The sequence below is a fragment of the Puma concolor genome, unplaced genomic scaffold (genome assembly GCF_028749965.1).
Source record: "Puma concolor isolate L17-30 unplaced genomic scaffold, mPumCon1.1.hap2 unalloc_scaffold_14, whole genome shotgun sequence".
NCBI lineage: Eukaryota > Metazoa > Chordata > Mammalia > Carnivora > Felidae > Puma > Puma concolor.
Genome location: NW_028240169.1, coordinates 657,271 through 669,956, shown reverse-complemented (window position 1 = coordinate 669,956; position 12,686 = coordinate 657,271). Strand labels below are relative to the sequence as shown.

Genomic DNA, 12,686 nt, shown 5'->3' with positions numbered 1-12,686 from the left:
AACCCAAGAGTCTACAGGCTGCTTTCTTTTCAGCCTGTCATCTTTTTTCTGGTCAGCTTAGTAGTCAAAGGAACTTAGAAGTTGACCACCCTATGGCTTTTCCCTTGTGTTCAAAATAACAACAACAGGAAGATACACTGCAGTCTATAGCAAAGTCTCTAAGCTTGTTGACTCCTAACACACTACCTCTCTGTGGGATCAGTCTTGTTGTTACTTTCCTCTTTCTGGTCACACTATTCATGTGTGAAGACTGACTGTTCATTGTAAACATGAAAAGACTTCCCCCAATCTTTATATTGTGTGCCTTGTACAATTTATGATGGTTTTAGACAAAGTCATTGTCATAACTCACCACCTTCACGTCTTCATGGGTAAATGAACTGTTTGGAATCCTTTCCAGCAGTATCTTAGGTAAAAGTATTCTGAACACAAGGTCCTTCAGTTGTATTCATATGAGCAGGTTCTCTTTGTCTCCAGTCAGTGTGAGAGCTGATACCATCGCTCATGACACATCCCTGGAAATGTATACCAAAGTCAAAACACATTTGCATTAATTCTGTTTCATGAATGTCTGCCTCTTTTTTCCCATAGGATGTATTGCTCTGTGTCTTGTAGTGTACATAAAACCAGAATTCCTTATGAATTCAGGTAAACACTTGGGGGCCTAGTACTCATTGATGTGTAATATGTTCCTCACAGCAAACATTTCCTCAGGTCCCCTACAAGACTCCAGGCATCCCCAACTCCCGAGTGGTTTCTTGGCCTTTGACAGCACTTGCAGAAAGTAGGAAGACCTCTTTCTCAGCGAGGGAAGCAGAGGGGGCCAAGTGTGGGGCCGGCAGGCAGAACTTGTCCCCAAGAGTAGCTGTGATTCCATGTGCTGAGAATGAGCTGTGTATTTGCAGTCCATTTTTCTGTGTTCGGAATAAGCCAAAAACAGAGCTTTTGCCGTCACTGTAGTGGAGGGATGCAAAGTGATCCTGGACATGGATGTCCGCCTGTCTGGAATATGCTGCTTCATTAGTTTAGAATTACTTATTTCATCCTGTAAGATGGGATCATTTTGTTCTAAATTCTCAGACCTGGGCAGGGACATGTGGTGACAGTAGTTTAACCGCCTGCGTTTAGTTGCCTAAGCTGTAGGTGGTACCCAGTGGCAGGACAGAGTTTTCAGGTACTGATGCTAATCTCTTGGATCCTGGTGGCAGAGAAGGGGGCAGGTGCTGACCCGTACTTCTATGGGTTTCATCTGCTTTGCGGATTGGTTCTCTTGTGTGGCATCTGCACATAGCTGTCACTTCTGTTCTGCAGGGCAGTGTGGATCCGTGGCGACCTCCTCCATCAACTGGAAGATTCTGCACACCCTACCCTAGAGGCCACCGTATGATCTCCTGGGCACATCCACCTCCTGTACCAGGTTCGGGACCATCCCAAACCCCTCCACCTGCACCACTTGGTAAGATGATCTGGGCAGTATGAGTTGGCTTGCAAAGAACCTTCATTTAATTTTTGTTGTTGTTGAGTCTTTTTTAAAGAAATTTGTTAATGTTTATTTATTTTTGAGACAGACAGAGACAGGGCATGAATGGGGGAGGGTCAGAGAGAGGGAGACACAGAATCTGAAGCAGGTTCCAGGCTCTGAGCTGTCAACACAGAGCCCGACGTGGGGCTGGAACTCACGCACTGTGAGATCATGACCTGAGCAGGAGTCGGATGCTTAACCGACTGAGCCACCCAGGTGCCCCGTTGTTGAGTCTTGTACAAGGTGCAGAGGTGGTACCACAGACCATTGAAATGAAAGGAACATGCCTGCCATCATCACCACATTCCTTGAGTTTCTCATGATTGACTTATCATCCTTGGGTCATTTCCCCCACCTTGTGTTGGTACAGGTGTCTCTTGTGGAGATGGAATGGGGCTGTATGCAGAAAAGCAGGCATAGCGCTTCAGCAGATGTGTGCCATACACAGTCCACGTGCAGGGCGGTGGGAGGCATGAGGCTCAGCCTAACGTATATCCATCCAGTTGAGCCCCCAGTCATCCACAGTTGTTTGAGGAGTTCTGAAAACACCTGAACCAGGGCTTTTATGGGGCTTCATCAGAGTTTAAAGAATGGCTCTCCCTTTACCTTGGGATCACCTGAAGCATGTGGGATACCCTGTGCATGTGATTTGGGATCTGACTGGGCCAGAGAGTTTAGGTTGCTTGAGGAATGAGGAGAGTGGTTTTTGTTTTTTGGGTTTTTTTGTTTTTGTTTTTGTGTTTTTGTTTTAATTTTTTTTTAACGTTGATTTATTTTTGAGACAGAGAGATACAGAGTATGAATGGGGGAGGAGCAGAGAGAGAGGGAGACACAGAATCGGAAGCAGGCTCCAGGCTCTGGGCCATCAGCCCAGAGCCTGACACGGGGTTCGAACTCACGGACCGTGAGATCGTGACCTGAGCTGAAGTCGGACACTCAACCGACTGAGCCACCAAGGCGCCCCATGTTTTGTTTTTTTAATCTCTGCACAATCTACTCAAATCAGAATAAACCTCCATCCCTTCTAGGGCCTTTTGCGGATCCACATGTTGCTCCTGTGAGTAACAACAACACTGACTCTACCAAAGGGACCACGAAGGACAAGGTAAATGCTGTGGACATTTTCAGTTGTAACTCTTTGGCAAAACCCTCCTTTTTCTGTTCAGCGCTCTCTCCTGGCTTTGTGTCTGTTTTGTGTGTTGTATGATATGTCTGCTTGTTGTTCTCATTTTCCAAATGCACAGCCTTAACCCAAGTGTCTATGGGGTTCTCTCCTTTCTGCCTGTCAACTCCTTGTGGAAGGTTTAGAACCAATCATGCCTAGGGCTGAGCACCCAAGGGCTTTTCTGGTATATACCTGGAAATAACCCAGGGAGGGAGAGACCACACTCCACCTGGAAGTCTTTTGGCATGACTTATTTTTTCTGGACCTCCTCAGTGTGGAATCATTGCTCTTGCTGTTTCTTCCTGTTCAGTTTCTTTCTAGGGGATTAATGTGTTCAGAAAATCGGCAGTTATCCTTATGTTTTGAAAATGCAAACTGCCTTCACTCCAACTTATATTTTTGTATGTGTCATTTAGAGTGGTCTTAGACAAAGTATATGTAATACCCATCAACATTCAGCCTTTTTTTTTTTTTTTTTTTTGTAACCGTGCTGTCTGGAATCCCTTCAGGTGTGCCCTGGGTATACATATTCTGAACTACGAGAGGTGACATATTTGTCCTAGAAAACACGCATTGCTACATGCGTGGTGAAGAGAGACAATCCGTAATTACCTGCATTGTAATTCTCCACTGTGTCCTTTGTGTTCACATGAGCACGTTCTCTTGTGTCCTGTGTCACTGTTACAGGTGTAACAGTGGAGATGTACAGCAGAAACGAAAGTGTATTTGTGTTAATTCTGTTATTTAGAATTTCAGCTCATCTTTTAGAGAACAAAAGTACCCTGCGAGTTGTACTGTATTTACCTGAGAAGTACCGCTGAATGAAAATAAATTAGCTAAGCCTACCTAACATGTATAGGTAACATGTTCTCTAAGAACATGCTTTTCGAGGTTCTCTGCATGACCTCAGGATCCCCATCCCCGAACATGTCTCTGTGCCCATGGATAGCACTTGCAGAGAGGAGAAGACCTCATTGTCGGGAGAGAAGCAGATCGGGCACAGGCGGGGGCTTAGAGGCAGAGCTTTGAGCCACGAGGGCTATGATTCCATGTGTGGAGCCTGGGATTGTCATTCCTTCTCAATCTGTAGTTCTTCACATACAAATAAGCAGCCTCTGTGGTGGAGGCGGAGGCGGGGTGGAAGGCGATTCTGGACTTAAATGCCTTCCTATCAGGAATATGCTATTTTATTAATTTGGTACTCCTTCCATAAATCCTCTCGGACACGAGCTTGCTGTTCTACATTTGCACACATGTGGGAACACTGGTTTGTCCCCATAGCATCCGTTCCCCACCCCCAAAGCTATAAGTGGAACCCAAAGTATGGGTAGAGATTTTGGCGCTGCTGCTGCCCTCTTGGAACCTGGTGGTGGGGAAGCTGGCAGGAGATGAGCACTGCTTCTTTGGGTTGTTGCCACTTTTTGCTGGTGTTGGTGCTTTGCTCTGTCCTACGAACATAGCTTTCTTTTCTGTTCTGCAGGCCATTATGAATGCAAGAGGGCCTGGTCCTTCCCCAGGATCGCCTTGCAGGCTGTCCCCCACGGACCACCCTTCACCACCAGTCACGGGCCATGGGCCACCTCCTCCACCAGCTCCTCCACGTACTAAATTTGGTAAGATGACCTGAACTGGATGAGTGACCGATAAAGCGTATTCGTCTTCTTGGTGAAAGACTTGGTGGGAATGATGTAGGGATGCTTGTGAGGGCTTGGCAATTCAACTGCAAACCTGCCTGGGGACAGTGTCACATATCTCAAGTTTCTCAGGACATAGTGTACAATGGGCTGTGTCATTTCCCTGTAATGAGGTCAGCTGTAGGTTTCTCTTGTCTACAAGAAAGAGGAGTTTTACACAAAGGCAGATGTATCAGGAGTACTGGTGCCTGTCTGAAAGACACAATGCTTTGAGCTCCGTGAAGGATGAGATGCACCCCTAAGTGTAGGTGCCTCAGGTGTCCCGTCTGAAAGGGGGCACATGCATTATATGACACAGACCTTGTGGTCACCAGAGTGGAAATACCAGTGAAGGATCCAGTGCGAAACTGGGGGAAACTTGAATCACGCAGGAATAGAAGGGAAGTTGAGCACAGTAAGCAGAGTTTGAGGAGGTGCAGAGGGGAGGGCGTTGGGGTCAGTAGGATGGACTTGGAGGCCATTTCTGGCAGGGCCCACACACTGGGAAGGGAGCATGAGGACAGTGTGAAGTCTGCAAAGGACTGCTGCACGGGTTCAACCACAATGTAGAATGCAGTCATCATCTCTGAAATGTCAACGTCACCACAGTGCACCTAGTTCATAATCTAAATAAATTTTGTTGTTTCCCTTGGTTTTCTGAAGGGTCTGGACGTGTATGAAGAATGTTCTGGGAGACTTGGGAAGTTAACCTTAGTCTTAGGAAACGCTTGTCTGCCTAAGTTAGTGTGTCTCAGTGAGACTAAATGTGAAGGCAGGTTGTAGATCAGCTGTGCCGCTTCCTTGGCCTTCAGCCTGAGTCAGACTCTTGGTGGGGAACTCAGGGGTGAGGAGGAGCCGCCCCTGCTGAACTCTGGTCACCACACCCCTGCGTCTGCTGTCACCACCCTGCCTGCAGGTTTGCGTCTCCGAAAGTTCCCTCGCAATCTCCTGAGGTTTTGCCTGTGTTCCTGCTGTGTCAGCTCTAACACCAGCTCTCGGCGGTCATCTCAGAGCCTCAGGTTTGTAATCTGAGAAACAGGGACAATGTTGGTTTCTGAGGTCAGTACGATGAAGAGGTGAGAAGCACTTAAGGAATTTGTAAAATGTATGGGAGGAGTGGACACTCACCCTTCTCAGGGTGGAAATGAATGTATCTCCACACAGAAGGTCCTCAACAGATGTGCATTCAATTTCATGAAACTAAGAGTGTCATGCCTGAGGCTGAGAGGTTGGCAATCCGTGTTTCAAAAAATACGGCAAAGACCCCTGTGTTTTTTCTTTTAAAATTCAGGTCCTACTTTATGAAAAAGAAAAAGATAACTGTGATAGTGTGTACATTCAGGGATCTATATCTAAGATTTGAAGACAGTCCTAATCCCTTAGAGGTAGACACACAGATGCAGCCACACAATTAAGTGTTCATCCAAGGCCACAGATATATTGTTGAAGACAAAATACATAGAGGAGAACACAAGATCCCATTGCAATAACCCAAAATCTCTTTGCCTTACAGGAGAATGTGAAATTTGAAGAGGACCCTGAACTGTGACCACTGGCTGTGGTGATGTGATATATTTAGAAAAGTTGTCTGATATGCGTATTTGACTGAATTCTTTCCCTGACCATTCCTGTCCCCTCTATTTTGTTTTTCCTCGTTTCCCCTAATAAACCCATCACGGTTCTGTATCTCTGTCATTATCTGCTTCCAGGAGGACCTACGGTCATTCTGTGTTGATGTACACAGTGTGACCCCTGTATACACGGTCACGAACAGGTAGAATCTACAGTAATACGGGGCAGAAGATAAGTGACTGTTTGAATTGTATTGACTGCACATGTCCCGCTGGTTCCTTCTGGGGTGGTGGCCACAAGCTTCCTCCAGATCTGGTGACAGTTGTGGTCACTCGTCAATAGATCCTCGCAAGCACGTGGCACTTCCTACTCACCGTGGTGTGTGGTGATCAGCAGGGCAGCTATCAGCCCCCAGGACATGGCTGATTCGTGATTGCAAGACATGGATGAGGGGTCAGCAGTGTCTTGGGTAGAACAGTGCGGACACCCTGCATTAATCCACATGATGTGGATTTTCCCACGTGCCAGCTACGTCATTGGTGCTACCTGGTAGCACCAATCCAGGTGGGAGCTGTTGTGGGTGTGAGTCTTATAATGACCCATATTCCTCTCAGTGTTTTCTGTTTTTATCTTTTATTTTGATGCAATGTTTATTTTTGAGTGAGAGAGAGACAGAGCACAATTGAGAGAGGGGCAGAGAGAGAGGGAGACACAGAATCCAAAGCAGGCTCCAGGCTCTGAGCTGTCAGCACAGAGCCCGACGTGGGGCTCAAACTCACAAATCCTGAGATCATGACCTGAGCCAAAGTTGGACACTTGAGTGATTGAGCCACCAAGTCGCCCCACCCCCCACCGTTTCCTTTTTGAGGGCCGGGCAGGGCAGATGTCAATGACATGATACCCATTCCTTCCGCACCACCAAGGAGGAGTTGGGTGTAAGCATCTGACTCTTTCCGGGTCCTCAAAGCCCATGCATTCTGCCCCAGAGTGCCTGACTCCTGCTGGGCCCGCCTTCCTCCCAGGTTATGGAGGCAACCAGGCTTCCATCCACGTTGGGGTCATGGCTGGGCCACCAAGGGCTCAAAAGCTGGCTGTCCACATGCTTCCCTGTGGTGGCTGGGAACAGCCATGCTCCAGTAAAGGTCAGCATGAGCAGCTTCTCTAAACAGGATTCTCATCCACTGTGATCAGGGCCTGAGCTAAAACATGACAGGGGAGAGGGGGCACAGGAGATGTGGTGCCGTTTCCTGGACAGGGCTGCGTAGAGCAGAAGGCCAAGGCCTGCTAATCTCTGGATTCTGGATGGTAGGTGAGCAGTTTAAAACACCACAGCCTTCTCTTACATCAAAAGAGAAACCTATATCTTCACCCAGCCTTCCTCTGATATGAAGAGATGGCAATTATGATTTGAAGCCACAATTATCTACCTATGAGTCTGATGGAAATGATTTCATCCATCTTCGTCCATAAAGCACTTTTCATTGAAATTACCCATATAGAGGCAGGAAATTTATACCAGATGTGTAGCTTCCTCTAGATGCACATTCTGACCTTGTCCCATTTGTGTCCTCAAAGACATTATTGACAACTTGAAAAATAAGCTCTCAACATCAAGATGGTGACAATAGAGAATGTGGTATAAATGGAATTTCATATGTTCTCAATTAGAAATAATTTTTAATGGTGAAGGAGAAATTAAAAATATTGTCATTTTTAACTGAAATATAGGAGACTCCCCATGTTGTATTAGTTTCAGGCATATATCATGGTGATTCCGTGTGTATACATTACGCTCTCCAGGTACCTATACAAGGGTAGCTATATTGGGAAAGCATGCAACGCTTTCTTACAGGATTGACGCTATTCTATGGGCTGTACCTTGGATCCCAATGGCTTATTCATTCCATAGCTGGAAGCCTGTATCTCTTTCTCAGAGGTGTCAACTTTTTTATTTACCCAAGTATTTTGGTGCTAAACACCATGACCTGTAGGTCAGCAGGTGTCAATTTGCAGTCTGTATTTCTGCGAATGCTGCTTAAAGCATTACACATATCACTACGTCAATAAATTCGGTTTCATTCTTCACTCAGTAAAAAGGAGAAGGAAAAGGTTTCTTTGTGTCCCAAGCAAGCCCTTCGCTAAGACCCTTCTGGATCAGGAGAACAGGCTTCACTGGACCAGCTGCACTCTCAGTACTTCCAGCTGAGCAGCCATGGCCTTGAGCATTGCAGGAATTCCCACGGCGGCCGGCAGAGGGCGCGCACGCACCACGCCCAGGGAGGGGCCGGGCCTCTGCGTGGGCAGTGCTGGCCTGAGAAGGCGCCCACTAGGCTTTTCTGATCCAGGGCGCCTCCGGGCTGGGAAGGCTTCCTTGCTTCTGAGGACCCAGTGCCTCTGAGTGTGGGCAAAGAGCCAGAGCTGCGTTTCCAGCAGGTTCCGCCCCCGGGCCTGGGGGAGACCCTGAAGGCTTCGCAGCCCCTTGGCATCTCCTAGGTGGTGGGGCTGAGTCCCGAGGCGGGGGAGGCAGGGCCTGGGCGGTTTCCCCGGAAGCGCGGGTGGTCGGTTGGCGGCACAGTCCCTCGCTTTTTCTGGGCTGTTCGTGGTTTGTTCCTCATTCCCCCTGCCGGTATTTCCCTGGAGGATCCGTGGATTCATGGGGTCCCGTGAGGCCACGTCAGAGAGGCTGGGCTTGGTTTGTTCCAGGTCAGGCTTGTTTCGGGGGAGAAATCCTGACACAAATTCGGAGGAACAGGAGCCGCATTTAGTTGGGAAGTGAAGACGCCAAATGTTGACTCTCAGGACCTTCTAGAAGAAGGAGCTGGGACCCAGCCCATTTCATAATTTGAAAATAGTAGCCAAGGTGCTTACGGTAAAGTCATAACAGGTGTGTAGCTCCCTGTAAGTTGCATGCGACCTTGTCACGTGTGTCCATCAAAGATATTATTAGTGACTTTTCAGAGAAGCTCTCAACATCAAGATGGTGATGTTAGAGAATGTGGGATAAATGGAATTTCAGAGTCTAAATTAGGCATGATTTTTTAAAAAAATTTAATGTTTATTTTATTCTTTTTTTGAGAGAGTCCCAGCTGGGGAGGGCGGAGAGAGAGGGAGATGCCAAATCTGAGGCAGGCTCCAGGCTCTGAGCTGTCAGGCAGAGCCTGACGTGGGGCTCAAACTCATGGACTGCAAGATCATGAACTGAGTCGAGGTCGGACGCTTAACTGACTAAGCCACCCAGGCGCCCCAGGAATGATTTTTTAATGGCAAAGAAGGAGAAATTAAAAAGTGTAAAGGATGTCGATTATTTATTGAAATATTGTTCACACATTTGTTGTATTAGTTTTAGGCATAAAGTGTAGTCATTCCATATGTCTATAAATTATGTTGGACTTAACCACAAGTGTAGCTATCACCTGAAAGCATGCAACTTTATTATTACAGGATTGACACTATTTCATCGGCTGTACCTTGTAGCCCTAGGACTTATTCATTCCAGAGCTGGAAGCTGGTATCTCTCTCTCAAACGTGTCAATTCTTTATCTGACCTAAGTATTTTGGTGGTAAACACAATTACCTCTTGTTCAGCATGTGTAAATAGGTGGGATGCTTTTCTGTGACCCTTGCTGCAAGCGTTACAAATGATGTCATTACATAAATAAATGTGGTTTCATTCTTCACTCACAAGAAAGGGGAAGGAAAAGATTTCTTAGTGTCCCAGGCCCTGTCACTCAGACCCCTCCCAATGTGGAGAACAGGCTTACTTACCCAGAACACCTTCAGTCCCTCAGCTGAGGGCCATGGCCTTCAACACTGCAGGAATTCCCACGGTGGCCAGCAGAGGGCGTGCGAGCACCACAAACCCTGGGGGCGGGCTCCTCTCTATGCACGGTGATTGCCGGCAGAGGGCGCCTCATCGGCTTTTCTGACCCAGGGCACCTCAGAGCAGGAAGGGCTTCTGTGGCTCCCAGAGCACTCAGGGCCTCTGCCCTTGCCTGAGGACAGAGACCAGAGCTGCGTTTCCAGCAGGTTCTGCCGCCCTCCCCAGGGGAGACCTTGGGAGCCTTGCAGCAACTTGGTGTCTCCTGAGTCGCCAGAGAGAAGCTGCCTTGTTGCACTGAGTGTGGAGGAGAGGGCCCTGGGTGGCTTCCCTGGGCACTGGCCAGTCGGTCAGCAGCACAGGCCCTTGCATTTTGTGGGCTGTTCCCGTGTTTCATTCCTCACTTTCCCGGACAGTATTTGAACAAGACGTATTTTATTAAAGGACCCGTGGATCGAGGGGTCTCACGACATCACATCATGGATGCCGTGGATGGTTTGCTCCAGATTCAGGCTGGTTTCCAGGGAGAAATCCTGACAGAAATTCAGAAGACCGGGAGCTGCTTTCAGTTAGGATGTGAATACATGAAATATTCGTTCAGGACCTTCTAGAAGAATGAGCTGGGACCCACTTTCCGAGTCCTGCTGGAACCAAAGACCGAGGTAAGGGCACAAACTGTCCCCCACATCTTACATGCTTTTACAGATTTTCATGGTTATTTTTCAACCTAGTGAAATGATTGAAAACTACAGAAAATCTGGTAGGTAGGTGTCATTAACCTTATGTTATAGTTTAGTTTAAATTCCAGGTGGTAAAGTAGAGTGTAATATTAGTTTCAGGTGTAAATATAGAGCAACACTTCCACTTTCACTGGGTGCTCATCCCAGGTGCACGTCTTAATCCCCATCACCTGTTTCATCCATTCCCCCCCCTTCGCCATCCCACTGTGGAAACCCTCGGTTTGTTGCCTAGTTAAGAGTCTGTTTGTCACAGTCTCCTTCCCCCAATCCCCCCAACCCCCGCCCCCTTTGTTTTGTTTCATTTCCATGTGTTAGTGAAATCCTATGGTATTTGTCTTTGTCTGACAGGCTTATTTCACCCAGCATAACATTCTCTCGCTCCATCCACCTCATGGCAAATGACAAGATTTCATGTTTTACAGCTAAATAATATTCCATTCCATATACTACATCTCAATTTATTTGTCAGTTGATGGAAACTTGGGCAGTTTCCGTAATTTGGCTGTTGTAGCAAATGCTGCTGTGTCCCTTTGAAGTATTATTTTTGTATTCTCTGTGTAAATATCACATAGTGAAATTGCTGGATTGTAAGGTAGTTCTGTTTTCAATTTTTTGAGGAATCTCCATGATGTTTTCCAGAGTGGCTGCACCAGTTTGCATTCCTACCAACAGTGCAAGAGGTTTCCTCTTTCCCCACATCCTTGGCAACACGTGTGGTTTCGTCATTCATTGATTTTAGTCATTCTGACAGATGTGATGAGTTATCTCATTGTACTTTTGAATTGTATTTCCCTGAATATCAGTATTGTTGAGCATCTTTTCATGTGTCTCTTAGCTATCTGTATGTCTTCTTTGGGAAAATACCTATTCGTGTCCTTGCCCATTTTCAGTTGGATTTCTCACTTTTTGGGTGTGTATAACTTTATATATTTTGGACACTAACCCTTCATCAGATGTCGTTAGCAAATATGATCATGCTGTAGGTTGTGTTTTAGTTTTGTTGATTATTTCCTTGGTGACAGAAGCTTTTTATTTTTATGAAGTCCCATTCTTTTTGCTTGTGGTTCCCTTACCTCAGGAGATATATCAACAAAGACGTGTGTACAGCCATTGTCAAAGAAGATACTGCCTGTGTTATCCTCTGGGATTTTTATGGTTTCGGGTTTCACACATAGGTCTTTATCCCTGTTGGATTTATTTTTGTGTATGATGTAAGAAAGTGGTCTGTTGCTGTTTTATTTTGTTTTGCAAGTTGCTGTCTAGTTTTTCTAAAAACATATGTTGAGAGTTTTTTAAAATTATTTATTTTTGAGAGAGAGACAGAGAGCATGCAGAAGAGGGGCAGAGAGAAATGGAGAGAGAGAACCCCACGCTGTAGAGAGAATGTCTACACTGTCAGTGCAGAGCCTGACACGGGTTTCAAACTGATAAACGCTGAGATCATGACCTGAGCTGAATCCACAATTAGATGCTTCCGTGACTGAGCCACCCCTGTGCCCCAAGACTCTCTTTTTTTCATTGGATATTCTTTCCTGCTTTGTTGAGGATTAATTGACCATATAGATGTGAGTTCATCTCTGGGTTTCCATTCTATTGATTTATGTGTCTGTGTGTTTTTCTTTTTCTTCCTTCCTTCCTTCCTTCTGTCTTTCTTTTTTTTTTTTTTTTTTTTTTGCCAGTACAGTGTTCTCATCACTACAGGTTTGTAATATAACCTCAAGTCTGGAATTGTGAGGTCTCCAGCTTTGCTTTTCTTCTTCAAGTTTGTTTTGGCTGTCTGGGGTCTTTTGTCATTCCATACAAATTTGGGGATTACTTGTTCTAGTTCTGTGACAAATGTTTTGTTAGGGTGATAGGGATTGCATTACATGTGTAGATTGTTTTGAGGAGTGTAGACATTTTAACAGTATTTGTTCTTCTCATCCATGAACATGAAATGTATTCTCATTTCTTTGTGTCCTCTTCCATTTCTTTCATCAGTGTTTCATAGCCTTTAGAGTATAGGTCTTTCACCTCTTTGGTTGGGTTTATTCCTGGTATGTTGTGGTACTTGGTGCACCTGTCAATGGGATTGATTCCTTACTTTCTCTTTCTGTTAATCCATGATTCATCTATAGAAACGCAATAGATTTCTGTACATTGATTTCTGTATATTGTGACTTGTGAAACTCATGTATCACTTCTAGCAATTTTTATG

The 12,686-nt window shown here is 46.0% G+C and overlaps 1 protein-coding gene across 2 annotated transcripts in view; it reads left to right on the top strand.

The window, feature by feature from the left end:
- LOC147571620 (uncharacterized) overlaps positions 1–12,686 on the top strand; it is a 382,686-nt gene that overhangs the window by 1,326 nt on the left and 368,674 nt on the right. For both annotated transcript variants that reach the window (XM_086696179.1, XM_086696178.1), the window contains exons 3-4: positions 1,312–1,456; positions 2,551–2,627. In XM_086696179.1, coding sequence (XP_086552305.1) covers positions 1,312–1,456; positions 2,551–2,627 — 222 coding nt within the window. The remainder of the gene's footprint in view (positions 1–1,311; positions 1,457–2,550; positions 2,628–12,686) is intronic.